The 27,286-nt window shown below is 48.2% G+C and overlaps 1 protein-coding gene across 2 annotated transcripts in view; it reads left to right on the forward strand.

The window, feature by feature from the left end:
* Positions 1-6,299: 6,299 nt before the first annotated feature.
* STRA6 (signaling receptor and transporter of retinol STRA6) overlaps positions 6,300-27,286 on the forward strand; it is a 67,766-nt gene continuing 46,779 nt past the window's right edge. Inside the window, exons 1-3 of one of the 2 annotated variants that reach the window (XM_053271715.1) lie at positions 6,300-6,832; positions 17,725-17,838; positions 24,549-24,627. In XM_053271715.1, coding sequence (XP_053127690.1) covers positions 17,738-17,838; positions 24,549-24,627 — 180 coding nt within the window. In that variant the 5' untranslated portion in view covers positions 6,300-6,832; positions 17,725-17,737. The remainder of the gene's footprint in view (positions 6,833-17,724; positions 17,839-24,548; positions 24,628-27,286) is intronic. The other variant, XM_053271714.1, reaches the window with a different exon arrangement.

Genomic DNA, 27,286 nt, shown 5'->3' on the forward strand with positions numbered 1-27,286 from the left:
AATGACATCTGTGGTGGCCGTGTTGGTGTGAAGGGGGTCTCCTTCATTCATCCGCAGATGGACCCCAGCTCCCGACCCTTCAAGCAGAGGGTTCTCCACCGTTAGCCTCAGAGCGTACCTCCCTGTCTCATTAAACTGCACATTCACCAGCTCAAAGTCCAAGTCCAGCACCTTCTCTTCAGCCTTCAGGCGTGCCTTCTGCAAGGCCATCGGGACACGGGGCTCCCCCGCCTTACTAGCCATGGCAGCGGGAGCAGTGGAGCCGAAAAGATGCCGGGACGGCAAAAAGGAGGAACCCAGAAATGACAGTCGTTTGGATGCAAGCTCCTAAGCGTGCTGCTTCCATGCTCCAGAAGGTGCCCATGCTTTGACCCAGCAGATTTGAACCATCCTCCAAGAGCCCAGGACAACTCAAGTAGCCCAGATGCCATCAACAATGCAGCCAAGAAGAGCTTCTCATTTCTCAAAGCACAACCGCCTGCTGCTCGGACGTCCTCCCAAACCTTCGATTTTGGCTTGATTTCCCTGCTGCCTCATGCTGGTAGCGTGTTCACTGCAAGCTTGCACATTCCAAGGCAAGTTGGGAGGGTAAAGAAGATGAAGAGGTGACCTCCGGAAAGCCAGCACGGAGGGGCAAAGGCTGTCCTCCCTTTGACCACGGAGATCAGTAAGAGACACTGAAACAAAAAACCCTTTTCCACGTCACAGACCAACAGCACAGGAGGAAGACAGGAAAGTGCAGAAGGAAACCAGGGCTTAGCTTCTTCGTTTGTTTGCAAGGAGCCAAGGTAACGAGCAGCAAAGAGTGCCGGGAACAATACCTGCCAGGCCCAGAAGGCAGGAGACTGCCTTCTTGGGATGAGAGCTGGTCTTGTGGTAGCAAGCATGAATTGTCCTATTTGCTAAGGAGAGGCCGCCCTGGTTACATCTGAATGGGAGACGACATGTCTGAGCACTGTAAGATATTCCTCTCAGGCTGGAATGCTCCACTTCAGTCATCCTGCAGATGTTGCCCTACAACTCCCATAATCCTTGGCTATTGGCCACTGTGGCTGGGGATTATGGGAGTTGTAGTCCAATGGGGGGGTGACCCAAAAGGGGCCACCTAATGGCACAGTGGGGAAATGACTTGACTAGCAAGTCAGAGGTTGCCAGTTTGAATCCCCACTGGTATGTTTCCCAGACTATGGGAAACACCTATATCGGGCAGCAGCGATATAGGAAGATGCTGAAAGGTATCATCTCACACTCAGCAATGGTAAGCCCCTCCTGTATTCTACCAAAGACAACCACAGGGCTCTGTGGGCACCAGGAGATGACACCGACTCAATGGCACGCTTTACTTTAGTCCAAAAACAGCTGGGGTGAGGGGGGGCAAAGTTCAGCAAGCCTGCCCTCAAGGGATGGGGCCACTCTGGGAAGAGCATTTGCATGCAGAAGGTTCCAAGTTCCCTCCCTGGCATCTCCACGATAGGGTTGAGATTCCTTCCTGAAGCCTTGGAGAAGCCGCTGCCAGTCTGTGTAGACAAGACTGAGCTAGATGGACCAAGGGTCTGACTCGGTAGAAGGCAGCTTCCTATGTTCCTCCTGTGCAGCAAGATATCTACACACACACACACACACACACACACACACACACACACACACACCACTAAAGAAACTCCACACCTAGTATATGAGTCATCTGGGGTGTTTAGTACCACCTGGGAGGATCAACACTGACCATGATTTTTGACACGATCTATACTCCTCGAGATGCAAAATAAGTGATAGCATTGCAAGACTTTCAGTTTTCAGTGTGTTCTCATGCTGTGGTTGTCCTGACCATCAGGCCTGGAGCGGCCAAATTTGCAGTAGTGTTTCAGAAGCTTGTAAATGCTTAAAACCACAAAAACTGCTATCAACTTTTGTCGATGTTCTCAGAGGAATGGAAAGGAAATGGTTATCGGCAGGAATGTTCACCAATGATTACATGGAGAGTACAACAATTTACTCATGGTTACCCTCACCCTGACCCTGGTTCTTTGCTTTGTGCAAAAATGACTGCAATTTTAACCTAAAGTTTGGGTAATTTTTTTTTTTTAGGGGAGGGAGTTGATAGAGGTGATAACAAGTAGAGGTGATAACACACACAAACAGCTCTAAGTGCAACAATGCCATCATCAGCTGATCTGGTGGTAGGAAGCATGACTTGTCCCCTTAGCTAAGCAGGGTCCACCCTGGTTGCATATGAATGGGAGACTAGATCTGTGAGCACTGTAAGATATTCCCCTTAGGGGATGGCAGAAGTTGCCAAAGATCACTATGAACATTTGTCACTGATGGTCAAAATGTGTGGGTCTGGCTCACAGACTAAACTCAGAAAGGAAGTGAAATAGGCCTGGAATGCAAATGCAGAATCAAATCAGAATATCTTGGGTAGATATTCTGTGGGTAGAGTGGACACAGGGGGATGTTGGACTAGGACCGGGAAGACCCGAGTTCAAATCCACATTCAACCATGAAACTGACTGGGTGACTCTGGGCCAGTCATGTATCTCTCAGCCTAACCTACCTCACAGGGTTGTTGTGAGGATAAACATAAGCATGTACAGGTGAAACTCAGAAAATTAGAATATCGTGCAAAAGTCCATTAATTTCAGTAATGCAAATTAAAAGGTGAAACTGATATATGAGACAGATGCATTACATGCAAAGCGAGATAAGTCAAGCCTTAATTTGTTATAATTGTGATGATCATGGCGTACAGCTCATGAAAACCCCAAATCCACAATCTCAGAAAATTAGACTATTACATGGAACCAAGAAGACAAGGATTGTAGAATAGAACAATATCGGACCTCTGAAAAGTATAAGCATGCATATGTATTCAGTACTTGGTTTGGGCCCCTTTTGCAGCAATTACTGCCTCAATGCGGCGTGGCATGGATGCTATCAGCCTGTGGCACTGATGAGGTGTTATGGAAGACCAGGATGCTTCATTAGCGGCCTTCAGCAATTCTGCATTGTTTGGTCTCATGTCTCTCATCCTTCTCTTGGCAATGCCCCATAGATTCTCTATGGGGGTCAGGTCAGGCGAGTTTGCTGGCCAATCAAGCACAGTACACTGTATACTTTTCAGAGGTCTGATATTGTTCTATTCTTCAATCCTTGTCTTCTTGGTTCCATGTAGTATTCTAATTTTCTGGGATTGTGGATTTGGGGTTTTCATGAGCTGTACGCCATGATCATCACAATGATAACAAATTAAGGCTCGACTTCTCTCGCTTTGCATGTAATGCGTCTGTCTCATATATCAGTTTCACCTTTTAATTTGCATTACTGAAATTAATGGACTTTTGCACGATATTCTAATTTTCTGAGTTTCACCTGTACACCGCTCTGATCGCCTCAGAGGGAGAGCAGGATATAAATGCAAATACATACATACATACATAAGCCCTTCCCCACAATGGTGTGCCCAACCAGGCAAGGATGGGTGGTGGCAGTGACAGAGGGGTGATGCCCTGCGGGGTGGCCCTTTGCCTCTTGCAGCTCTCCCCATGCCTGAGGTGACCACCTCACCCTGCCACATGGAATGGCCGCCCTGTATGTGGACAGCAGCACTTTGGACAATGGATGGGGATGCTATCTTTGAAACATGTAAATTGCCCCTGCATTTTTTTAAAGCATATTCTATCCTAGCTCACTCCCTGCTGTGCTAGCTTTCTGCTTGCAAGGAGATCCCTCCACCAGCGATTGTTCAAAAATGCAAACTGCCACCTGGCATTGGAACAATTCAACCACAGGCCACTCTTGTCGCCTCACGACTCTGCCATCTTGTTCTGCATATGTAGACCAGGATCAGGGCCGGCCTGCCCGGGTGCCAAGCAGGGAAGGGTGCCAGTGGGCCAGGTCACTCCCGCAGGCTGAGTGAGACGGTGGGGCGACGAGCGAGAAGGTGAGCAGGCAAGCAAGTAGGCACTCCCCATCCCCTGCTGCTGACCCGACATGACGGACATCATTATAACGTGCCGCAGTGGGCTGGCAAGGATGACGGCATCCAAATTCAAACCAGGGCAAACCCTGCTTTGCCAAGGGGACAATTCACGCTTGCTACCACCAGACCAGCTCCACAGTGTCCTCACACATTGTGCACCAGACTTCCCAGGCTCTTTGGCCACGCCCCCCACATATTCACAGGCATGGACCTATTTCCACGGTTGAAATGTTGGCGGGGATGGGATGGGCTCAGCGGCTTTGGTCATCTGGAATAATGTGATCTGCAAGCACTTCACGACCGGCTGGGAGTCAGAACTAGGGATGTGCATGGAACCGGAAAAGGGGGGTGGGGTTTTGAAGGTGGGGGGGTACCTTTTAATGGTGGGGGAGGGTGCTCTTACCCCTCCCACTGTGTTCCCGCCGCCGGTGCTACACATTAAAAGGGCCTGGCGGGGTGGCGGCATACCTCCCTGTCACCCCATTGCCTCGTCGGACCGCAAGTGACCAAAAGTACCCAACACACGTGTGCATGGCGGAGTACATGCGTGCATGCCCAACGTACGTGCAAGTGAGTGCAATGCGCACATGCCCACGCATATCGGGTACTGCCGGTCACTTCTGGTCCGATGAGGCAACGGGGCAGCAGGGAGGTACGCTGCCACCCCACCGTACTCTTTTAACATGCAGCGCCAGTGGCGGATACGCAGCGGGAGGGGTAAGAGCACCCTCCCCCACTCTTAAAGGCATCCCCCCCACACGCCTTCGAAACGGACAAACCACCGGTCATTCAAACCCATTCACTGTCCAGTAAAAGGGCCTCTGAACAGGTCCATGCACATCCCTAATCAGAACTCTATGTCAGGCCTCTCTGGTTGTTTTGCCATGCCATTGCATATTGCACACCGTGCTTGCATATTGCACCCGTGCTTGCATATTGCACGCCGTGCTTTGCAGGCTCCCTGGTCACATCCCCTACACATCCATGGACATGTCTACATGAATATTGCCTACACTATGGCTGCACAACGCTGCTCCTCCCAAAGATGTTGGACTACAACTCCCATCACCCCATCATCTGTGGCCTGGGATGATGTAGTCCAGCAACAATGGCAAGGCCGGCATTGTGCAGCCCTGTTCTACACTGACTGGCAATGACTCTCCAAAGTTCTAGGCAGGGATCTCTCCTAGCCCTATCTGAGCTTCCATTACCACAGGTTTACTGTGAGGCTTTACTGCAAGTTCAAATAGCTCTCAGGGACTTCGAGGTAAACTGGAGAATATGTCAATGCACACCTGCCCTTCCAAAGGGAAGCCAAAGTAAAATCGCCATCTGGGAACAGTCCTGAAGATGCTGCCAGGGAGTAAAGCTTAAATTGAGCTATGGCCCTATCCCCTAAGGGGAATTAGAACAGGGCATAAGAACAACCTGGTTGGATCAGGCCCGAGAAGGCCCATCTAGTCCAGCATCTTGTTTCACACAGTGGCCCACCAGATGCTGTTGGAAGCCCACAGGCAGGAGTTGAGGGCATGCCCTCTCTCCTGCTGTTACTCCCCTGCAACTGACACTCAAAGGCATCCTGCCTTTGAGGCTGGAGGTGGCCTAGAGCCCTCCGACTAGTAGCTGTTGATAGACCTCTCCTCCATGAAGTGATCCAAGCCCTTCTTAAAGCCTTCCAGGTTGTTGGCTGTCACCACATCTTGTGGCAGAGAATTCCACAAGTTGATTATGCGTTGTGTGAAAATCAGTTTCAAGGGATGTCCCCTGGTTCTAGTGTTATGGGAGAGAGAGAGAAAATTCTCTCTATCCACTTTCTCCACACCATGCATGATTTTATAGACCTTTATCTTATCTCCCCACAGTTGTCTTTTTTCTAAACGAAATAGCCCCAGGTGTTGTAGCCTTGCCTCATAAGAAAGGTGCTCTTTTATTAACTAATTAATTAATTAGATTTATATACCACCCTCCCAAAAATGGCTCAGGGCTCTAGGCCCCTGTTCATCTTGGTTGCCCTCTTCTGCACCTTTCCCAGTTCTACAATGTCCTTTTTTAAATGTGGTGACCAGAATTGTACATAGTACTCCAAGTGTGGCTGCACCATAGTTTTGTTTAAGGGTATTAGAATATTAGCATATCTTACAATACCTTCTAGTGCTCACATGTAGTCACCCATCCAAATGCAAACCAAGGTAGACCCTGCTTAGCAAAGGGGACAATTCATGCTCACCACCACAAGACCAGCTCTCCTCCCCGTTCCCAGCGTTTAGACTATAAAGGGAGATGGGGGTTTTGTGCTTAGGGCAGTTTGGGCTTGGTTCACAAGCCTTCCACGCAGGAGAGATTACTAACCAGACACCAGAAGAATGGACAAAATGCTTCGGGGTGGGGTGAGGCCACCCCTTCAGAATTGTGGTTGATAATCAAAGACAGGGCGGGTTCAGGGGAGGAATGGGTTGGTTGTTTTTTTAATTCTCTGAGCCCCACTCTGGCCCCAAGCCAAGCTGTTTAGCTGCAGAGGGGATAAAGTTCCCCAGCAAGAAGAGCTCCTCGGAGGTGAACTTTGCCTTTAAGTTTGCATGGCTGAGCTGTACTTGTTTGGGGTCCTGATCAGATGAAAGGAGGCTCAGAAACAGCTGGAGCGCTTACTCCCAAACCCAGGACTATTACTCTGGGGGCGACACATTATTACCAAGAACCTCTGAGGAGGCAAAGCAAGACCTCCTACTAAGGAAGCAAGAGAAAGCTCCGTAGATTTCTGTTGCCAGTACACAAGAATCTTACTTAGAACTAGCTCTCTCTACCTGTGCAGAAGTTACTTTTTGCTCTGCTCTCGGAGAACCTGGCTGCAATCAGGTAAGTTCCTCCTATTACCCAGTGTCTGTTTAATCTCATTTTCTTTGCTGATAAACTGTGGCCTGACCACTTATTAAACCACTGATCTTCTAAAGCGCCATAATAACTTTTTTTTCCTAACCAAAAACTCAGAGTGGTCCTGCTTGCCTGAATGGTTACATAAGGAGAATTGTCAGGCTGTTTGCTTTGAAAACCACTTCTTTAATGATCCAGAATACTAAAAAAAAAAAGGGTTTTAGAAATCCCCTTTAGAATTTTCCTTGATAAGGAGTTCTAAGGAGTCCTACAAGCTTCCCCCCCCCTCGTAAGAATTCTCATTTCTTTTAGAATAGAATTCTTGTTTCTTTTAGTCTCTCCACATCCTGAGTGCTTTTGTGGGTTAAAAATAAAAGTCTGTGATCCTATTGTATTTTTTTTTAAACTGCCACATCTTGTCAGTTTACTTCTCTTACATTGTAAGATAGCTGAAGGTAAATCTACCAGCATATTTAACTTGGAGTGATTTCTTTCATTTTAATTTCTAGCACCTGTACCCTGCCCAACTCCCTTCAGGCATTTTACTTTACCTGACTGGTCCTCAATGAGGCTACTCAGGTTTCAAATGCATCCAGGAATGCTTGTGGGAATGAGGGTGGGAGAGCTTTTTCCTAAGAGAGATGGCTCCCAAAAATACCTAATTGCCATGACTTCAGAGTCAATGATGCATCAAATTGTAACACAGGCATGATTGCTTTTTAATAAGTAGTATTCATGATGTCAGTGCTTCAGATCTACTAACTGGTGTAAAGTGGTTGTGAATGATGCAGTGATTGGTGTCTTTTATTTTGTTTTCATGGAAGCTGTCTCTGAACCTCAGTCACATGGCTGTAAATCCTGGATTTCAACTCTGTCAAGTTACTTTATAATAAAGTAACTTGACTTTATAAGTCCCCTGCTAACAGAACAAAGAGGCACCTTTTAAAAGTGGTGATTCTCTTTACTGAGCAGGGGGAGAGTGACTGACCCTATCCATCCCCAGCACAGCAACCCTCCAGTGGCTGTTGCTGGTGTTTATCTTATGTTTCTTTCTTTTTTTTTAATTGTGAGCCCTTTGGGGACAGGTTGCTATTTTATGTATAAATATCATTATCTATGTAAACCACTTTGGGAACTTTTGTTGCAAAGCGGTATATAAATGTTTGCCCTATGTGTATAATTACCCTAGGCCAGGAGTTTCCAATTTTGGGTCCCCAGATGCTGTTGGCATGGGATGATGGGAGTTGTAGTCCAACGACATGTGGGGGACCCACATTTTGGGAATATCTGCCTATTTTGGCTCAGAACCTCTAATTAATTGTTCTTCCAGACAAAATTCACAAGGAAGCATTGCCAAAGCTTTATTGATGGCTATTGTTTTGTGAAACATCCACATTGTCCTTAAAAGCTGAGCTCTAATTTGAGAACCCTCTCTAACCAACCTCCCACCAGCAGTGATTAAACGTGAATCACTATGGGAAGGGTGTGATTCCTTGACCCCTTGGAGGAGATGTGAAGGATTATTCAGCCTGCTTTCCCCCACCATCCGTTCCTTTTGATGTCTCCTAAACATGCCTCTTTCTTACTCTCAGAGGTTAAATGTCTGCTTCTATGCTTTGACAGCCACTGATGAATTTCATTAATGAATGAAATGGGGCTGCACTGTTGTAAAGATCATTATGACATGCTGACACAGTGGACAACCACCACCTTCTGCCCACAGGGCTTCTGTGCCTTCTGCAATGGGGTTGCTGCCAGGCAGAATTTCAACAGGTGGAGTTTTTCTTACCCTGGAGTGCTGTCTAAAGCTTTTCCTGTTTGATTCTCTGTTTGCCATGCAGCTGATCAAAGTAAAGGGACCACGCTGGGGGCGGGAGGCAACTCTAAACTACGGGATCTCTTTATATGAAATTGGTTTTAAGGCTTCTAGATCAAAGGTGTAAAATATTTAACTTATATGGATTAGGGATGTGCGAAACGTTTTGGATACAAAACGTTTTGTACCCAAAACAGCCTGTTTCGGGTGTTTTGTAGACAAAACAAAACACCCATTTTCCAGATCCAAAAGTTTTGTATACAAAACAAAACATCCCTGTTTCGGCTACAAAACATTTTGTTGTTTTGGACCTCCATTTTGTGGTGATCTCTGAGTCAGTCTCCATTTTGTGTTTGACATCTCTTTGAATTTCCCACCCTTCCAGCCTTCTGATCGGTGACCTAAATCATGGGCTGACCTGCTGACAATTCCCTCCTTGTTCTGCATTGCTTCTTGCCACTCTTTACTGACCCCACATTGGCCAGGGGAAGGGTTGCTAACCCATGGGGTGCTGGGTTCTGCTGTTTCTGTGGTGTGGTGGAGTGTAGATTCTCTGGTAGCATATGAGAGTGGATTCTTGTTTTTCACTGAAAATCTCATATGCTACCAGAGAATCTACAATGAACACCTCAGAAACAACAAAACCCAGCACCTCACGGGCTGGTGGGGGTGGTTGGCACTCTATGTGCACTACACAACCCCTCGTTCTGGGCAACCCCAGTGCCCCCCAAGTGGAATTATGGAGCTGCTGAAACCTCCATTATTCCCCATGGGAGAAATCTTAAAGACATGTGTAAACTTCAACAAATCACAAAAGATCAGCCCTTTGCCCAATTCCTTTGAAATAATTCTGGAAGTTTCCTTGCCCGCATTGGGCACTACCACCCACCACACTCTGCTCTGGGTCATTCCTTTCCCCTTGATTTGAAGCGATACATTTTCTGGAATCCCCATTATTCCCTATGGGAAAATTCTTAAAGATGTGTAAACTTTAAAAAAAAATTCACCAAAAAAAATCAGCCCTTTGCCTAATTCCTTTGAAATTTGGGTGGTAGCGTCCACCCATTGGACACTACCACCGCCACCCACTCTTTTTGCCCTAGGACCCTTTTTAAAAATCCAAATTGATTCAGATTCGGATTCAGAAAATTTGGCTACAAAACAGAATGGGGATGTTTCGATTCAGATACAAATCGAAACAAGAAAATTCCAAAATGCACACCGCTAATATGGAGTTCTCCCTGCCAGCCCATGAAGCAAGGCATGCATATTTTCTCTGTGTTCATGACACTCCAGCATATAGGGAACAAAATTCTTTGAACTAAGGTAGGGGTTCTCCAGCTTGGACCCCTAGATATTGGTCTACAGCCCCTGGCTACCATGGCCAGAAGGAATGGGGAAACAGGGACATGTTGGCAGGTGTGCCTCCATCTGGACCCAAGTCTGAGAATCTGTGAGCCATGGACTAGAGCAGGCTTTCCCAAGCTGCGACCCTCCAGAAGTTGCTGAACTACAATTCCCATCATCCCAACCACAATAAGTTGTAACTGGGGGTGATGAGAGTTCAGCAACATCTGGAGGGCCGCAGGTTGAGCAAGTCTGGACTAGAGCATAGTCTAAGTGCCCAGGATATAGCCACCTTGCTAAAGCTAAGTTGGTCTTGTTGTGGTCAGTGCCTGGATGGGAGACCCATGTGTTCCACGTTTGGAGTTGGGGCCACCGCTCAAGAGTTGAGCACTTGCTTTGCATGTAGAAAGTCCCAGGTTCCGTCACAGGAACAGAGGAAGCGGCCATATAGTGAGTCAGACCATTGGTCTATCTAGTTCAGTATTGTCTTCACAGACTGGCAGCGGCTTCTCCAAGGTTGCAGGCAGGAGTCTCTCTCAGCCCTACCTTGGAGATGCTGCCAGGGAGGGAACTTGGAGCCTAGATGCTCTTCCCAGAGTGGCTCCATCCCCTGAGGGGAATATCTTCCAGTGCTCACACTTCTAGTCTCCCTTTCGTATGCAACCAGGGCAGACCCTGCTTAGCTAAGGGGACAAGTCATACTTACTACCACAAGACCAGCTCTCCTCTCCTGTCCCTGGCAGCATCTGCAGGTATGGCTGCGAAAGGCTCCTGCCTGAAATCTTGGAGAAGCCTCTGCCAGTCGGTACACAATCCTGAGCAATGGTATAAGATAGTTTTGAATAGTTGGTAACCAAAGTTACTAACATTAGGAGCATCTTTTAATATATGTACAAAGAAGCTGTAACACTTGGCAGGCAGCAGGATATCCCCTCCTAACTAAGCAAAGAGGCACCTTTTAACGTGGTGATTCTCTTTATTAAGCAGGGGGAGAGTAACTGGCCCTCTCCACTCCCAGCACAGGACCGCCAGTGACTGTTGCTGGTGTCTATCTTATGTTTCTTTTTAGACTGTGAGCCCTTTGGGGACAGGGATCCATCTTCTTATATTTATTTATTATTTCTCTATGTAAACTGACCTGAGCCATTTTGGGAAGGGCGGTATAGAAATCGAATGAAGTCAGTCAGTGACAGAAAGGATCCCTCTGTGTTTTGTGCTTCCCTACTAGACTTTTGCCCTGTGTCTCTCAGGATCTCCAGGCAGCATGGATTATAGAACCATCCCCCCTGCACTGTATTTTTACCATTACCGAAGCACCCCCACCCCCGCAAACTGGGCCCGAACTGGCTCAAATTTGGGCTGAGCTGGGCCCTGGACCAGAGGGGGGCCAGAACCGAACTGGGAAATCTGGTTTTGTGACGAGGGCAGCTGCGAGCAAGGAACCCAAGCGGAGTATTAAGAACTCTGACAGAAGGGTGCTGGGACACGCCCGCCCGTAGAGGTCCTCTAATTGGTCCTCCTTTGCTCGAAATTCACCCCAAGCCAATTTCTGTCTTCTGTATTTTCTTTGCTGGCGGCGGGAGGGGCAGGCAGCAATAAAGAGCTTGGAAGCAGAAGACCGAGAGAGGCTGATCCCTGTTCGCTCTGCAGATCGCCGCAATGGCTGGACGATGGTTCTGTGGCTGTGTACACAGCGGCTTGGCCTCCCCTTCCAGCAACAGGTGCTGGTGGAATTTAATCGCTTTGTGACTTGGCTTTGTTATCCTTTGCACGTCGGCAGCTGCCCGGTCAAACTGGCACCTGAACAAACAGCCGGAGCCGGAGCGCAACAACCAACCGCAAGGGAGGGAGCAAAGCGTGTGTAGAAGCACAGCCGAATCAAAGTGCCGGAGAAGCTGTGGGAGAGGGTGGTGGGAGTGAGAGATGGTACTTCCAAGCAAAGGACGCAGCTTGACTGTCCCGGGAGGTGTTGAAAAGCAGAGGGTGGTCTGGATGGCAAAGAGAAATGCAGAGAGACGATGGGGCAATGCTCCACACATAACTCCTATTCAGAAATTATGTCACTAATCCCCACTATTTCGGGGGGGGGGGCACTTTGGCAAAAAAAAACCCCCAAAAAACCCACTTCAATGTGAGGGCCATCTACTACTAGTACAAATAATTAAATACCACTCTTCAACCAAAGTTCTCGAAGCTACATAGAAATAAATTCATAAGTAAGATGGTCCCCTGTCCCGGAAGGGCTCGCAATCTCAAAAGAAACATAAGGCAGCCACCACTGCAGGGATGTTGTGCTGGGGTTGGATAGGGCCAGTTGCTCTCCCCCTGCTAAACAGAAGAGAATTGCCACTTTAAAAGGTGTCTCCTTGCTCAGTTAGCGGGGGGTCTCTCTCCCACTTCTCTTCTCCCACTGTGCTGACCTCTGCACAGAACTGCCCCCCCCCAGGGAACATTTGGAGGCCTCCTGGAGACAGGAGGCCACGGACCGGATCTCCAAGGTCCGTGGCAAAGAGCGCCTCTGGGTAGCTAGTACAGAGTGCAGGCTTTTTACCTAAGTTTGCAACTTCTTTATAATAAATCTTTACTTCTTTTAGACCATGTCTCCAGATCTCCTCTGTGAGTTCTTTTCTCACCAAACTGGGTTTCTCTGCTAAAACGTAAGGATGTGCACGGAACCGGGCTGGTTCGGTCCAGCCCCCATAAACCACCCCCCGGTCCTGTGGCGGTCCGTGATTTTTTAAAAAAAATTAATGATAAATACCTGTAGCCCCTTCGGGTGGCTTGCTGTAGGCTGCGGGGGGCGCGAGGGTTCCCGCTCCCCCCGCCAGCCTCCCTCATCGCCACTGCAGCCGGGTAAATGTAGTATTTTGGGGCCTTTCAGTCCTCCATAAAGGCAAGCGGTGGCCATTTTGGCCACCGCCACGCATGCGCAAATGCCCTCCCTCTGCGAGGCCTGGCAGAACCGGGGGGGGGGTGTGCGCTTTCAGTTCGATCTCGAACCTCCAGACCGAACCGCCAGACCGCAGAGCGCCGGAACAGTTTTGCACATCCCTACTAAAACGGGAGTTGACCAAATTCCAGTTGCAGGGGGGAGCAACAGCAGGAGAGAGAGCATGCAAATACCTCTTCCCTGTGGGCTTCCCAGAGGCATCTGGTGGGCCACCATGTGAAAACAGACGCTGGACTAGATGGGCCTTGGGCCTGATCCAGCAGGGCTGTTCTTATGAACCTTCTGCATCCAAAGCAGGTGTTCTTCCACTGAGTTGCAACTACATTTCCCCCACCCCCCAAACACAGGAGCATAGGAAGCTGCCTTCTACTGAGTCAGACCCTTGGTCCGTCGAGCTCAGGAGTGCCTGCACTGACTGGCAGCAGCTCTCTAAGGTTTTGAGTCTTTCCCAATCCTGCCTGGAGATGCTACCAGGATCAAACCTTCTGCATACGAAGCAGGTGCCCTTCCCCTGAGCTACACCCCCCCCCCATCCTGTTGAGTTCAATTGCATTCAGTCCTTGCAGTCAAAAGCGGTGAGATCTCTTATCGTTGTTATTAAAAGCCATCTGCAAGGTCCTGCCGCTGGGCCGGGCCGGCTGGAGGCTCCTTTGCCTCTCGGTCCCTCCGCCCTCCCCCAGTTCCCTGTTGATCTATTCATTTTGGTGAGAGGCAAAATGCTCCCCGGGGGAGTGATAGATAGTGGGAAATGAAGAATCTGTAGGGGCTTTATTACTGCCATCAATCTCTTCTCTCTCGGTCCTGATCAAAGGGTTTGCCTTCCCAGGCAGAGGTGAGGCAGAGGAGCAAGGCGATCAGGTTTCGGGCAGAGGCAGGGTGGAGTGTGGACTCCACGCCGCCAAAGAGCACAGGAATGCAGATCGCGCCCGGCGCCCGCTGTGCGGCCTGCCCTCCGCTTTATCCCTGCCTAGCCAAGTAAGAGGTGCTTGCTCTCTACATGGTGTGGATGAGGATCAGGTGTCACACTGGTTCCTCCTGGCTGGAGGAGAAAGCAGTGCAGGTTAACGAAGCTCTCCGTATACTAGCAGCCGGCATGTCCCCTCGCAGTTGGGAACGCTTTGGAGGAGAGCTGGTTTTGTGGTAACAACAGGCATGAGTTGTCCCCTTGGCTAAGCAGGGTGTGTCGTGGTTTGCATTTAGGAACATAGGAAGCTGCCATATACTGAGTCAGACCATTGGTCTATCTAGCTCGGTATTGTCTTCACAGACTGGCAGCGGCTTCTCCAAGGTTGCAGGCAGGAGTCTCTCTCGGCCCTATCTTGGAGATGCTGCCAGGGAGGGAACTGGGAACCTTCAGCTTTCCCCAGAGCGGCTCCATCCCCTGAGGGGAATATCTTACAGTGCTCACACATGAAGTCTCCCATTCAAATGCAACCAGGGCATACCCTGCTGAGCTAAAGGGACAAGTCATGCTTGCTACTACAGGACCAGCTCTCCTCTGGTGTGAGCACTGGAAGATGATCCCCCTTAGGGCAGGGCTCTTCAACATCAGCCCTCCTGCAGATGTTGGCCTACAACTCCCACGACCCCTGTCTATTGGCCGCGGTGGCTGGGGATTATGGGAGTTGTAGTCCAAAAACAGCTGGGGGGGGCTAAGTTGAGCAGGCCTGCCGGGGGATGGGGCTGCTCTGGGAAGAGCACCTGCATGGAGAAGGTTCCAAGTTCCCTCCCCGGCAGCATCTCCAAGATAGGGCCGAGAGAGACTCCTGCCCACGACCTTGGAGGAGCTGCTGCCGAGCCAGATGAGCCAATGGTCTGACTCTGTATAAGGCAGCTTCCTATGTCCCTCCACTCCATAGGCCACAGCTTTGGGCTAGTTAGTGTCCCGGTATCCACTCGGGTATGTGCAGATAATGGAGAATAGAGGGAGGTGTCTCAGGTCTGCGGCTATACAAGAAGCCACCGAGGCACCCCTCCCCAAGGGGTGAACCCCTGTCCCCCACACTCCATTACCCCTTCCATGTTTCCCACCCCTCCTCCCTGCATTGGCATGTTGACTCGGGGCATGGCCAATACTGGGCACAAACAGGCAGCCTCACGACTTCTGTAGCCAGTGTGGGCTTTTTTTTTTTTTTTGCCAGCTGGGTGCTTCCTCTTTTCCCCTCCTGAGTGTATAGGTACCATGTCAGCCAGAGTCTGCTCTTTTATATTCTGCAGCTGCTGAGGCTATTCTCACGATCGGCCAAAAGCAGGCTAAGGGAGCCTAGCCCATTTTGGGGCGATTGTGTGCAGCAAACCTCCCAAAGGACCCCTCCCCTTAGATGAGGTTAATAGAGCGAGCGGTCCTTTAACCTCATGTTTTTGATCGTATGTCACCATGCACCACGGCGACACATGAGTAGACCCCCGTCCGAGAGGCACGCTTTTGTGGGGCATCCTGGAACTTCCGGGGGCTGCGTGGCCCCCAATCCCCGTGGCCTCCAATCCCCGCGGCCCATCACGGAGCCGGCAGTCACATGGGGGACCAAGCCGGCCGCCCAGGGCTGCTTCTTGATTGTCTCCGGGGAGAGCGGGCTAAGCCCGCTGTCCTCGCAGACCTCCTTTCGGCACCTCACACTGCTCGTGTGACTCGCCTCGTTGACTTATACTTTCATATAATAGGGCAATTATTGTTTTCCTTCCCCGCCCTTCTCTCTTTATTGCTTTTTATAATCTTAAATCTGGACTTTTACAATTTTATACTCCCCTTTTTATTTTTTGTCTGAGCATTTCTGTGATAGAAAACTGTATCATTATATTATCATTATTTGATCTCTTTTCACTTTAGTAATTGTAGGTTTTTAGCTTATTTAGTTTTAATGAGTATATTCTATCTCTTTTACTTTTTAATCTGCAATCATTGTTAGTTTTAGCCTTTTGTTGTTATGTACTAATATGTATTTTAACTTACCTTTTAAATTGCAATCATCCTTAACTTTAGATTTGTCAATTTATGTATCATCATAACATCACATAACGTGTAATTTTTAACTTGTATCAATTTTATGCTGGTCTCTGACGGTAATAGATTGAATGAAGGTAAAGTGTGCCATCGAGTCGGTGTCGACTTCTGGTGACCACAGAGCCCCATGGTTGTCTTTCGTAGAATACAGGAGGGGTTTCCCATTGCTGCCTCCAGCTCAGTAGGAGATGATGCCTTTCAGCATCTTCCTATATCACTGCTGCCCAATATAGCCATTTCCCATAATCTGGGAAACATGCCAGCAGGGTACAGGAGATAAAATAGAACCTTCAACATCATGGAATGGTGGGAACCAGAGGACCTGGGACATTGGTCCTTGGTCATGAGAATGGGGATGTTACATGCACATCCCTGTGTCTTTCTGTGAAGGTTGAAGGGCATGGCTCACTTCATCTCGAAGCTCCACAACATCTCGGAGTGGTAAAATTCTGACAATACAACAAATTGGGTTCTAGGAGGAGAAGTCCATACCTATCTATTCATTTTAGCACATTTCTACACCACCCCATATAAAAATTCCCGGTTGGTAACAATAATAAAAATATTAACATAATTAAACCAATTTAAAATATAGAGGGGAAATTCTAAGACTCAACTCCATCTACTTGAGATGGTTGCATGGGCACTGGTTTGGATTTATATTTACTTATTACATCAATATCCCACTCTTCTTCCAAAGAGTAGTACACATACATGGTTATGTTAATCCTCACAACAACCCTATGAGGTAGGAACATAGAAAGCGGCCATATACTGAGTCAGACCATTGGTCTGTCTAGTACGGTATTGTCTACACAGGCTGGTTACAGCTTCTCCAAGGTTGCAGGCAGGAATCTCTCTCAGCCCTATCTTGGAGATGCTGCCAGGGAGGGAACTTGAAACCTTCAGTTCATCCCAGAGTGGCTCCATCCCCTATCTTACAGTGCTCACAATTCTCGTCTCCCTTTCATATACAACCAGGGTAGACCCTGCTTAGCTAAGGGGACAAGTCATGCCAGCTCTCCTCGGGGCTAGACTGAGAGAAGTGATGAGGCCCAGAGTCACCCCGTGAGTTTCATGGCTGGCCAGGGATTTGAGCTCAGGTTTCCCCGATCCTAGTCCAACACTCTAACCACTGCACCATTCTGGCGCTCCAGTTCACAGTGTGTAAAATAGGTCAGGGTTTCAATAGCCCCTTGCAAAAGAAATAGCAGGACTTTGCAGGTCAGTTCCCTCGCCAGTTTCTGTTCTTAATTCCTTGATCCACATCTTATTGTAAAAGCCCTGACCCCTGAACCATTCCCGCGATTTGCATAAACACTCTTAGGCAACTCAGACAAAAGACCTGATTCTTTCCGTCTCTCGAGGACCACGGAAACGGAGCGTGGCTGTGGATCAACCCGATTAAACGATAGATACCTTTTAATTTCTGTAATTTCCTTGTTCCAGCCTTGACCTGGTCTCTCCATGGGTAAGGTTTCCACCCTGAGCCTCTGTTCTCCTCCTCCTTTGTTTTCATCAGCTGTTAAAACAGTTCAAAGTGACTTGGAACAGAATTCGGCAGTGCGAGGAACAGCTACATGAGAGACGGGAAGGGACTGGTGTGTATGGAGCCCCATAACTCCGGCCGTTCTAGCATAACAGGCCCTTTTACCTCCACAACCAAAGTGGTTCACGTCCAGGACAGTTACTTGTAAGCATCCTCTATCCCTAGAACAGCACACTGGTTTTAAAAAGCCGTCTTTTGCTTTTTCCTTTTGGAGCGAAGAACAGAACATGTCTTCACAAGAGCTGGTGAATGACCATGACCTGAGCAATGGCAGCTATTTTTATGACGATAACTGGTACATGGACGACTCGGTGGGACACAAAGACGAGTGAGTACTGCATTTCTTTCCCAAGTTGCTACATACTTTGTTTTAGTGGGAAATGCATCCAACTAGGGGAATCCTTTCTCTTCCGGCTAAGAGGTGAACAACAACAATAAATATTTATATACCGCTTTTCAACAAAAGTTTACAAAGCAGTTTACATAGAGAAATAACAAATAAATAAGATGGCTCCCTGTCCCCAAAGGGTTCAAAATCTAAAAAGAAGCATAAGATAGACACCAGCAACAGTCACTGGAGGTACTGTGCTGGGGGTGGATAGGGCCAGTTACTCTCCCCCTGCTCAATAAAGAGAATCACCATGTTAAAAGGTGCCTCTTTGCCCAGTTAGCAGGGGTAGAATTTTCTCTTAAAACAACCTTTTGACATTTTCTGAATGTAGATGTCAAATTCTTATTATTTCACTGGGTCCTTTTCTGCGAGTGTGACATACCACCGGATTTGATTACAAGGTTTGATATTGACAGTACTTCGGAATCGACATGTGATAATACTTGACACTATTTCATGGATTTGGCTATTGACATGCAAATGCATGTAGTATCTGACAGCATGCAGTAGTATCTGTCTGATAGCCAACAGCTGACACTTCATAGCCAATGCCTACTGAAACGATGGAGAGGCACCAACAGGTCTGAACTACTTAAGTTCTGAGTGGCAAAGTTACAAATTCAAATGAATATTTGCAGATATTTTATTTATTTATTTATTTATTTATTTATTTATTTATTTATTTATTTATTTATTTTTGTTAACATATTTCTATACCTCCCCAAACTTGCATCTCTGGGTGGTTTTACAATTAAAACCTTTAAACATTAAAATCAGTAAAAACCCAAAATTAAAAGTACTAGAACTATAAATCTACTAAAACCCAGGGTGAATAAATATGTCTCCAGTGCCTTTTAACAAGTTGTCAGACTTGGGGAGGCTCTTCTAGGAAGCGCATTCCAATTTCCAAAGCCCAGGGGCAGCAACAGAGGAGGGCCCGTCCCCAAGTAGCCGCCCGAAGAGCTCGTAGCAACCACAGATGAACCTCTCCAGATGATCTTAACAGGTGGCGGGGCTCATGGTGAAGACGTCATTCTCAAATACCCAGGCCTAACCGTTCTGAGGCCGTTCACTTCAAGAAACGGATGCAGCTGGTGTATCAGCCAAAGCTGATAAAAGCACCTCTGGCCACCGCCTCAGTCTTGGACATCAGAGAGAGGTTCAGGTCCATAAGCACTCCCAAATTGCGTACCTGTTCCTTCTGGGGCAGTGTGACCCCATCTAGAACCGGCAGATCAGAATCATCTCCTGAGTTCCAGCCTCACACAATAAGTACCTCCTGTCTTATCTGGATTTAGCCTCAGTTTGTTATCCCTCATCTAGCCCATCACTGCCTCCAGGCAGGCATTTAGGGAGGTTATGCCTTCTCCCGATGATGTTGACATGGAGAAATAGATTTGGGTGTCATCAGCATATTGATAACACCCTGCACCAAATCTCCTGATGATCTCTCTCCCAGTGGTTTCATGAAGGTTTTAAACAACATCGGAGACATATGGAGCCCTAAGGGACACCATACAAATGTTCAGATTTTGAAAAACAACGGTCTCCAAGAGATACCATCTGGAATCTGCCCGTGAGGTAGGAGTGGAATCACTGCAAAGCAGTGCCTCCCACCCCCAATCCCCTCAGACGTTCCAGAAGGATACTATGGTCAATAGTATCGAAGGCCACCGAGAGATCCAAAAGAACCAACAGAGTCACACTCCCTCTGTCAATTCCCAATTGGAGATCATCCATCAGGCCAACCAAGGCAGTCTCCACCCCATAGCCAACCCCAAAGCCAGTTTGAAATGGGTCTAGATAATCGGTTTCCTCCAAGACCACCTGGAGCTGGGAGGCCACCACTTTCTCAATCACCTTTCGAAACTCTAGCCATATACCTAAACATTTGTGCCTTTGAGCTTAAAAATTATGGGTAGCATCCCAGCTAGACAGACATGACTCAACACCATTGAAATCAAGGAGACAAATTCCCGGAACTGTAGTGTTCGGTCCAGATGCTGCCCTATTTTTTAAAATCAATAACCTAATCTAGATCAGAGGTTCCCAACCTGTGTTCCTCCAGATGTTTCTAAACAATGGAGCTATTCTGACGATCAGTGAAAAATGGGCTAAGGGTGCTTAGCCCGCTTTCCACCGATTGTGAGACTCACTGGGCTCGCAGCTGAGCCCGGTTGAGTCAAAGTGGGTCACCCGCTTTTGTAGCCCTCCCCTAAGCCCAGGTTAGCGCTAACTCGGGCTTCCCAATCGTGAGTTGCCGCAGTGAGGCTCCGTTGCACGGCTACTCACGAGTAGACACACACACCCCCGGAGGGGAGGCAAAAAGCCACCTCCCAGCTCCGGGTGTCTCTCTGCGCACTTGAGCAGGGCATACTGAAGCTTCCAGGGGCCATGCGGCCCCTGAACTTCCCAGCCCCTGCCAGCTCCGTCACGGAGCCGGCAATTGTGTGGGCGGCCAATCCAGCCACTCAGGGCTCCCTCCCTGCTCATCTGTGGGGAGAGTGGGCTTAGCCCGCTCTCCTCGCAAACCAGGCCAAAGCGGGTCTCATGGATCATGAGACACACCTCAATAAATTGTGGCAGGGATTGCCGGGAGTTGTAGTTCATCAAAATCTGGAGGACCACAAGTTGGGAACCTCTGATCTAGTTACTTTAGTATCTTTCCACTTGCTGACCAGAACACCAGCAAAATGTATTATCAAACTATATACTAGAATCATTAATTTGTTTTTAAATCCCCTAGACTGCGGTCAAAACTAAACATGGTACCAGAGACATGTAAAAGCCTCCCAGATATATATTTTGCAAGGTGTGGCTCTGTGTCTTTTGCTTGGCTGAGGAAAACCAGAAAATGCTGCCTCGCACCCCTCCCTCACAGGGAGGAGAGCTGGAAGCTCTTCTCATGATCGGTGAGAAGATGTTCTTCTGGAGCTGGTCTTGTGGTAGCAAGCATGACTTGTCCCCATAGCTAAGCAGGGTCTGCCCTGGTTGCATCTGAATGGGAGACTTGATGTGTGAGCAGTGGAAGATATTCCCCTCAGGATGAAGCCGCTCTGGGAAGAGCAGAAGGTTTCAAGTTCCCTCCCTGGCTTCTTCAAGATAGGGCTGAGAGAGATCCCTGCCTGCAACCTTGGAGAAGCCGCTGCCAGTCTGTGAAGACAATACTGAGCTAGATAGACCAATGGTCTGACTCAGTATATGGCAGTTTCCTATGTTCCTTGCAGATTATCAAAAGGCAGCCCTGGGTGGATGGATCGGCCACCACATGACTGCTGGCTCAGTCCCAGAGCCAGCAGGGGCTGCGGGGATCGGGAGCCATGTGGCCCCTGAAAGTTCCAATGCCCCACGTGGGTCCGTGGGGCATCCTGGAGAGACCCCCTAGGGTGGTCTACTTGTGTGTTGCCACACACTGTAGAGACACACGAGCAAAGAAATGAGGTTAACAGAGCACTTCCTCCATTTACTTAATTTAAGGAGAGGGTGTTCTAGGAGGGCTAGCCCCCTTGGGGGCACCGGGTGTGCCCGTGGACCTGGTGATTCCCATGATTGATGGGAAGCAAGCTAAGGGAGGGTCTGACCAGGGTTTTCTCCTGGTCTTGCTAAGCAGGGTCTGACCAGAGTTTCATTTGACTGGGAGACGACATTGAAGTATATGTTTATTTCTCTATGTAAACCGCTTTGGGAACTTTTGTTGAAAAGCACTATATAAATATTTGTTGTTGTTGTTGTATATGTACAAAGGCGTATCTAGGGAAAATAGCGCCTAGGGCAAGCACTAAAATTGCGCCCCCTGTCCAAACATCTGACACCCATCTTTCAGATAACTTTACCATAATATCAGCTCAAAAATACAAGTCAAGCTAGTTAATATTTTAATATTTCAAAAACTATTTAGCAGTGGACATAGCCAGACCAAAAAATGCTGGAAAACTACAAATTTCAGTATGCTGGGGCTCATGAAATACCCAAATACTATATGGAGGTGTACTTGGAAAACTAAACAGAAGTGCCTGTCTAATTCTCTACTATGCATTGTAGCATCACTATTACATAAATTTAAAAATAAATGGAGAATTTGACTTTCCCCAGATACTAGGGCCTTGCAGAGGCCATTTGAGCATGTGTGGTGGCCATTTTGTTTTCGGTGGCCATTAAAAATTTTTTTTTTCATTTTAAAAAATGGCGCCCCCCTTCAAGTGGCGCCCGGGGCATGTGCCCTGCCTGCCCTACCCTAGATACGCCCCTGTATATGTATATGTATGCACAGACCTGTATGCACACACAATGTATGCAGACCATGCATGCATTGATCCAGCAGGTCCTTTCTTAGGTTCTGATGAACAGAACACATGGATAGGACCTTGCTTGTAAGAGATCAGACCTAGGAACCTAGGAAGCTGCCATATACTGAGTCAGATCATTTGTCTATCTAGCTCAGTATTGTCTTCACTGGCAGTGTCTTCTCCAAGGTTGCAGGCAGGAGTCTCTCTCAGCCCTATCTTGGAGATGCTGCCAGGAAGGGAACTTGGGACCTTTTGCTCTTCCCAGAGCAGCTCCATCCCCTGAGGGGAAAATCTTCCAGCGCTCTGAGAAGAGCGGTGCGCCATGGGGCTACCATCCATCATCCAGTGTGATCTTCTGCTTTTCTCTTCATTCTCCTTTGGGTTAGCATAGGAACATAGGAAGCTGCCATATACTGAGTCAGACTATTGGTCTATCTAGCTCAGTATTGTCTTCACAGACTGGCAGTGGCTTCTCCAAGATTGCAGGCAGGAGTCTCTCTCAACCCTGTCTTGGAGATGCCAGAGAGGGAACATGGAACCTAGATGCAATTCCCAGAGGAGCTCCATCCCCTGAGGGGAATCTCTTACAGTGCTCACACTTCCAGTCTCCCATTCAAATGCAACCAGGGTGGACCCTGCTTAGCTAAGGGCACAAGTCATGCTTGCTACCACAAGACCAGCTCTCCACCAGGTTTGGGGACCCGTGAACTTGCTCCATCCAGTGAACAGAATTGAACTGGTTTCAGAAGCGTATCAAATCAGATCCTGAACCTTACATTAGCTAGAACTGGAAGTTAATTGGAACAACTCCGGTTACAGTTGAACCTGAAGCAAAACTGGACTTCTTTGGTTGGACCATCTAACTCACAGGAAATCTCCTGAAATGAGATGCCAATGGATTAAATGGTGCTTCAGCAAAGCAGCACAGATGCTTTCAGATCCCCAAGTCGCCTTTGAAAGAAGCTCCTTTTACTGGCTGTAACCTTATACCCTTCCTGGCTTGGACAAAGGCAGAAGTGCTGAAAGGTTGCAACAAAGAGTTAGTCTGTTCTTGGGGTAGAAGAAATGGCCGTCCTGCTTCTGATCTCCCCAGAAACACTGATCTTGCTGGGTTAACTGGGGATGGGTACACTTGCCAAAAACCAGACTCCCCTTTTTAAAAATCTTTTCAGGGATAGCCCACCTTTTAAGTTACCAAAGGTTATTGTAATATTCATCATCATCATCATCATCATCATCATCATAGATGATAGATCTTGTGGGCCACTGTGTGAAACAGGATGCTGGACTAGATGGGCCTTGGGCCTGATCCAGCAGGGCTGTTCTTATGTTCTAAAATTGGGCCAACTGAATTGCCAATATTTCTCTAGATAGATAAAGTAAAGTGTGCCATCAAGTCTGTGTCGACTCCTGGCACCCACAGAGCCCTGTGGTTTTCTTTGGTAGAATACAGGAGGGGTTGACCATTGCCATCTCCCACGCAGTATGAGATGATGCCTTTCAGCATCTCCCTATATCCTTGCTGCCCAATATAGGTGTTTCCGACAGTTTGGGAAACATACCAGCGGGGATCCGAACAGACGACCTCTGGCTTGCTAGTCAGGTCATTTCCCTGCTGCACCATTAGGTGGCTGGCTAGATAGATATGAAATGTCTTTGGGATATATTCTATATTTTTGGGAGTGCAACAAATAGATTTTCCTTGATTTGGGGAAGCTCACTGTAAGCAAGTTTGCCGAACCATGTTAGCCAAAAATTCTGGTGGCTTGAGATCAGTATTCTCCTTCAGCTGGTCTTCTTGTTAAAGGCTGTATCCCTCTTTCTCCAACTTCCCGTTGCTGAATTAAATCCTCATACCCCCTGGCAGCATCTTTTGGGCCCGCCATCACTAATTTCCTTATCGGTTCTGGTGCGTCCCCCACTCTTCAAATAAATTTCCATGGCTCTCCATCTCCCTTAATCATTATATAACCCCGTTATGCATATTTAGCGCTTTTAATCTCTGCACTGGCCTTTGGTTAATTTGGTTGCTCTCCTTGTAGAGACCCTTTGATTTTAATATATATTGCCTCCGATTAACATAATATATGCAGACCCTCCCCTGAAATGGTTATCTTCCATGGAAGCAGGCAATGGCATTGCATGCCTGCTTGATGCCGTTTTTTGCCTAGTTGGTTAATATAATGGCGCATGTGCCGGAAAGATGGAATAAGTATCTCATCCCCTAGGGCTGAAAGGATGCCTAATGCAGAATTCTGTCTTAGCTGGGCACGGCTGGTGTGATTGCATTTTCTAGCTCTTGATCTTCTGCTCTCAGCCTTTTTGAAGATAAAACGTTTTGTTTGTTTCTCGTTCCCGCAGCATGACTCCTGAGGTTATCCCAGATTGCTACCCTACCATACCTTATGAGCTCTTTCATGCCTGCATAGCGCCATTATCAGTAAGTACCTTGTAAAGATGTCTTCTTCTAACGAGTGGACCGTGAAAGGCCATATTGGGGATGTAAGGGCATGTTGAGGATGGAATAAGGAATCTGAGACAGAGAGGGCGTGTTCTAATTTTTATATGAGCTACAGCATCTGGGGCTTTTTAGTTTGTAAAAGAAGGGACTATGGGGGAGACATGAGAGAACTGTATAACGTTATGCATGGAGTGGAGAGGGTGGGCAGAGAGACATTTTTCTCCCTCTCTCCCAGCACTAGAACCAGGGGCCATCCCATGAAACTGAAGGCCGGGGATTTTAGGACCAACGAAAGATAGTACTTTTTCACACCGCACATAATGTATGGAATTCTCTGCCACAGGATGTGGTGATGGCTATTAGCTGGGATGGCTTTAAAATGGGCTTAGACAATTTCACAGAGGCCTATCAATGGCTGCTAGTCTGGTGGCTATAGGCCACCTCCAGGTGCAGAGCCACCATTGTGCGAACGGGTTCAAAGAACCCGGGCCACCCATGGGAAAGGCCGCCGTAGCCTCCGGAGAGCCCTGAGTGAGCTCGCCCCCATCCATTTAAGGCAGCGCTTGCTGCCTGACAGCCTTTATTTCCCTTTCTCTCCCTCCAGCAAGAAAGGGAAAGCAAAATAAAGGCTGTCAGGCAGCAAGCGCTGCATGAAATGGATGGGGGAGAGCTCACTCAGGGCTCTGCAGAGCCCAGGCCACGCCCCCTCTGTGCATGATGTCACACACAAGGGATGTCACTAGAGGGGCCGCTGGACGGGGCTGGACACAAGCTGCCGTTCGGCTGGCTCCATGCCTGGCCACCTCCATCCTCAGAGGCAAGATGCCTCCAAATACCAGGTGCAGGGGAGTAACAGCAGGAGAGAGGGCATGCCCTCACCTCTTGCCTATGGGCTTCCCAGAGGCATCCATTGGGTCATTGTGGGAAACAGGATGCTAGGCCAGATGGGCCTTGGGCCTGATCCGGCAGGGCTGTTCTTATGACGCATGGTCACTCTCATTTCCATGTGCCTTGTCTGGCGACAATGCTGAAATAGTAAGCTAACTGGATACGGTGAACATAAGAAGCTGCCTTTTACTGAGTCAGACCCTTGGTCCATCTAGTTCAGTATTGCGTGCACTGACTGGCAGCAGCTCTCCAAGGTTGTAGACGGGAATCTTCCTAGCCACATCTGGAGATGTAAGGGAATTAACCTGGCACCCTCTACATGCAAAGCTGAGCTACAACCCATCCTAGGAAGCTGCCATCTGAGTCAGGCCATTGGTCTATCTAGCTCTTTATTACCTTCACTGACTGGCAGTGGCTCTCCCAAGCTTTCAGGAAGGAGTCTTCCCCAGTCCTACCTGCAGATACCAGGTACCTCTGGCATCTGGGACCTTCTGCATTCAAAGAAGATGCTCTACAGCTAAGAATATTGCCTAGAGATGTACATATCAGGTGGTATAGAATTATGATTGATAGATATTTATATATTGTTTTTCAACATGTTTCCATATGAACTGCTTTAAATAATAAATGGTTCCCTGTAGAAAGGGCTCACAATCTAAAAGAAACACAAGGTAGACACCAGCAACAGCCACTGGAAAAACACTGTGCTGAGGTTGAATGGGGACAGTTGTTCTCCCTCTGCTAAAGAGAAAAGAATCGCCACTTTTAAAAGTGCCTCTTTGTTCAGTTAGCAGGGAAGCGCCATCACTGAATCATGGCCCCATCCCACAATATTATGAAGCTGCCTTCATAGAGTTGGACCCTAGGTTGGTCTCAGTCATTATTGGGTGGCTCCAACTGGGGTTCGGCTCCAACCAGTCTGCCATAGAACCTGGGATGTCACCTGATGCACCGAGGCAGTGGTGCGGTTCCTCGGTGGCAGCTCCCCTAGACTCCACTGGTGCTCCCCCCAGCAGTTCGAACCGAACTGCGGTTGGAGCCGAACTCCGGTTGGAGCCACCCAAAAAAATTTAATGCATGTTCAGCATGGCAGAGGAGGTGCAGGAGGCCCCCCAAATGGAGGTGGGGGCCTCATACTGTGGGGGGCTCCCACCAGGGGCAGTCCAGGTGCCAAAATGGCCTAGATGTGCCCCCGGGTGTGGTGACCACACCATTCAAGACAGACTCAAGAGGATTGGGGGCCCCCAGGGTGTGTGGAGACCCTGGACTTTGACCCAGAAGTTACCCTGAGCTACCCTCTGGCCATGCCCTGGGACCAAGCAATACCCCCCACAGGAGACACAGTGATGGAGATGAGTGAGAAAATGAGTGACAAACCACTCCGATTCCTGACTATTCAACATGCCATTTCATTTCTGAACAGCACTGCAGCTGTTCAGAAATGAAAGTGTCATTTTGCAGTGTTTCCCACACAGTCCCCAGATTTCCAAAACTCTGGGCACAAGAGCGCTTTTTTACATAAAGTTTCGGCAACTGTCAGGAACAGATGAGGGAATGAAAACAAATAAAATCAAGCTTCAGTAGTTGGGAGGTATTGGAAACACTGCCATGTCCCTTTGAAGAAAACCCCCCAAAGGAGCTGGACTTGTGGCAGCAAGTGTGAATTGTCTCCTTTGCTAAGCAGGGGCTGCCCCTGGTTTGCATTTGAATGGGAGAGTACATGTGAGCACTAGAAGATATTCTCCATAGG

This window comes from Hemicordylus capensis, chromosome 10 (genome assembly GCF_027244095.1).
Source record: "Hemicordylus capensis ecotype Gifberg chromosome 10, rHemCap1.1.pri, whole genome shotgun sequence".
Lineage (NCBI taxonomy): Eukaryota > Metazoa > Chordata > Lepidosauria > Squamata > Cordylidae > Hemicordylus > Hemicordylus capensis.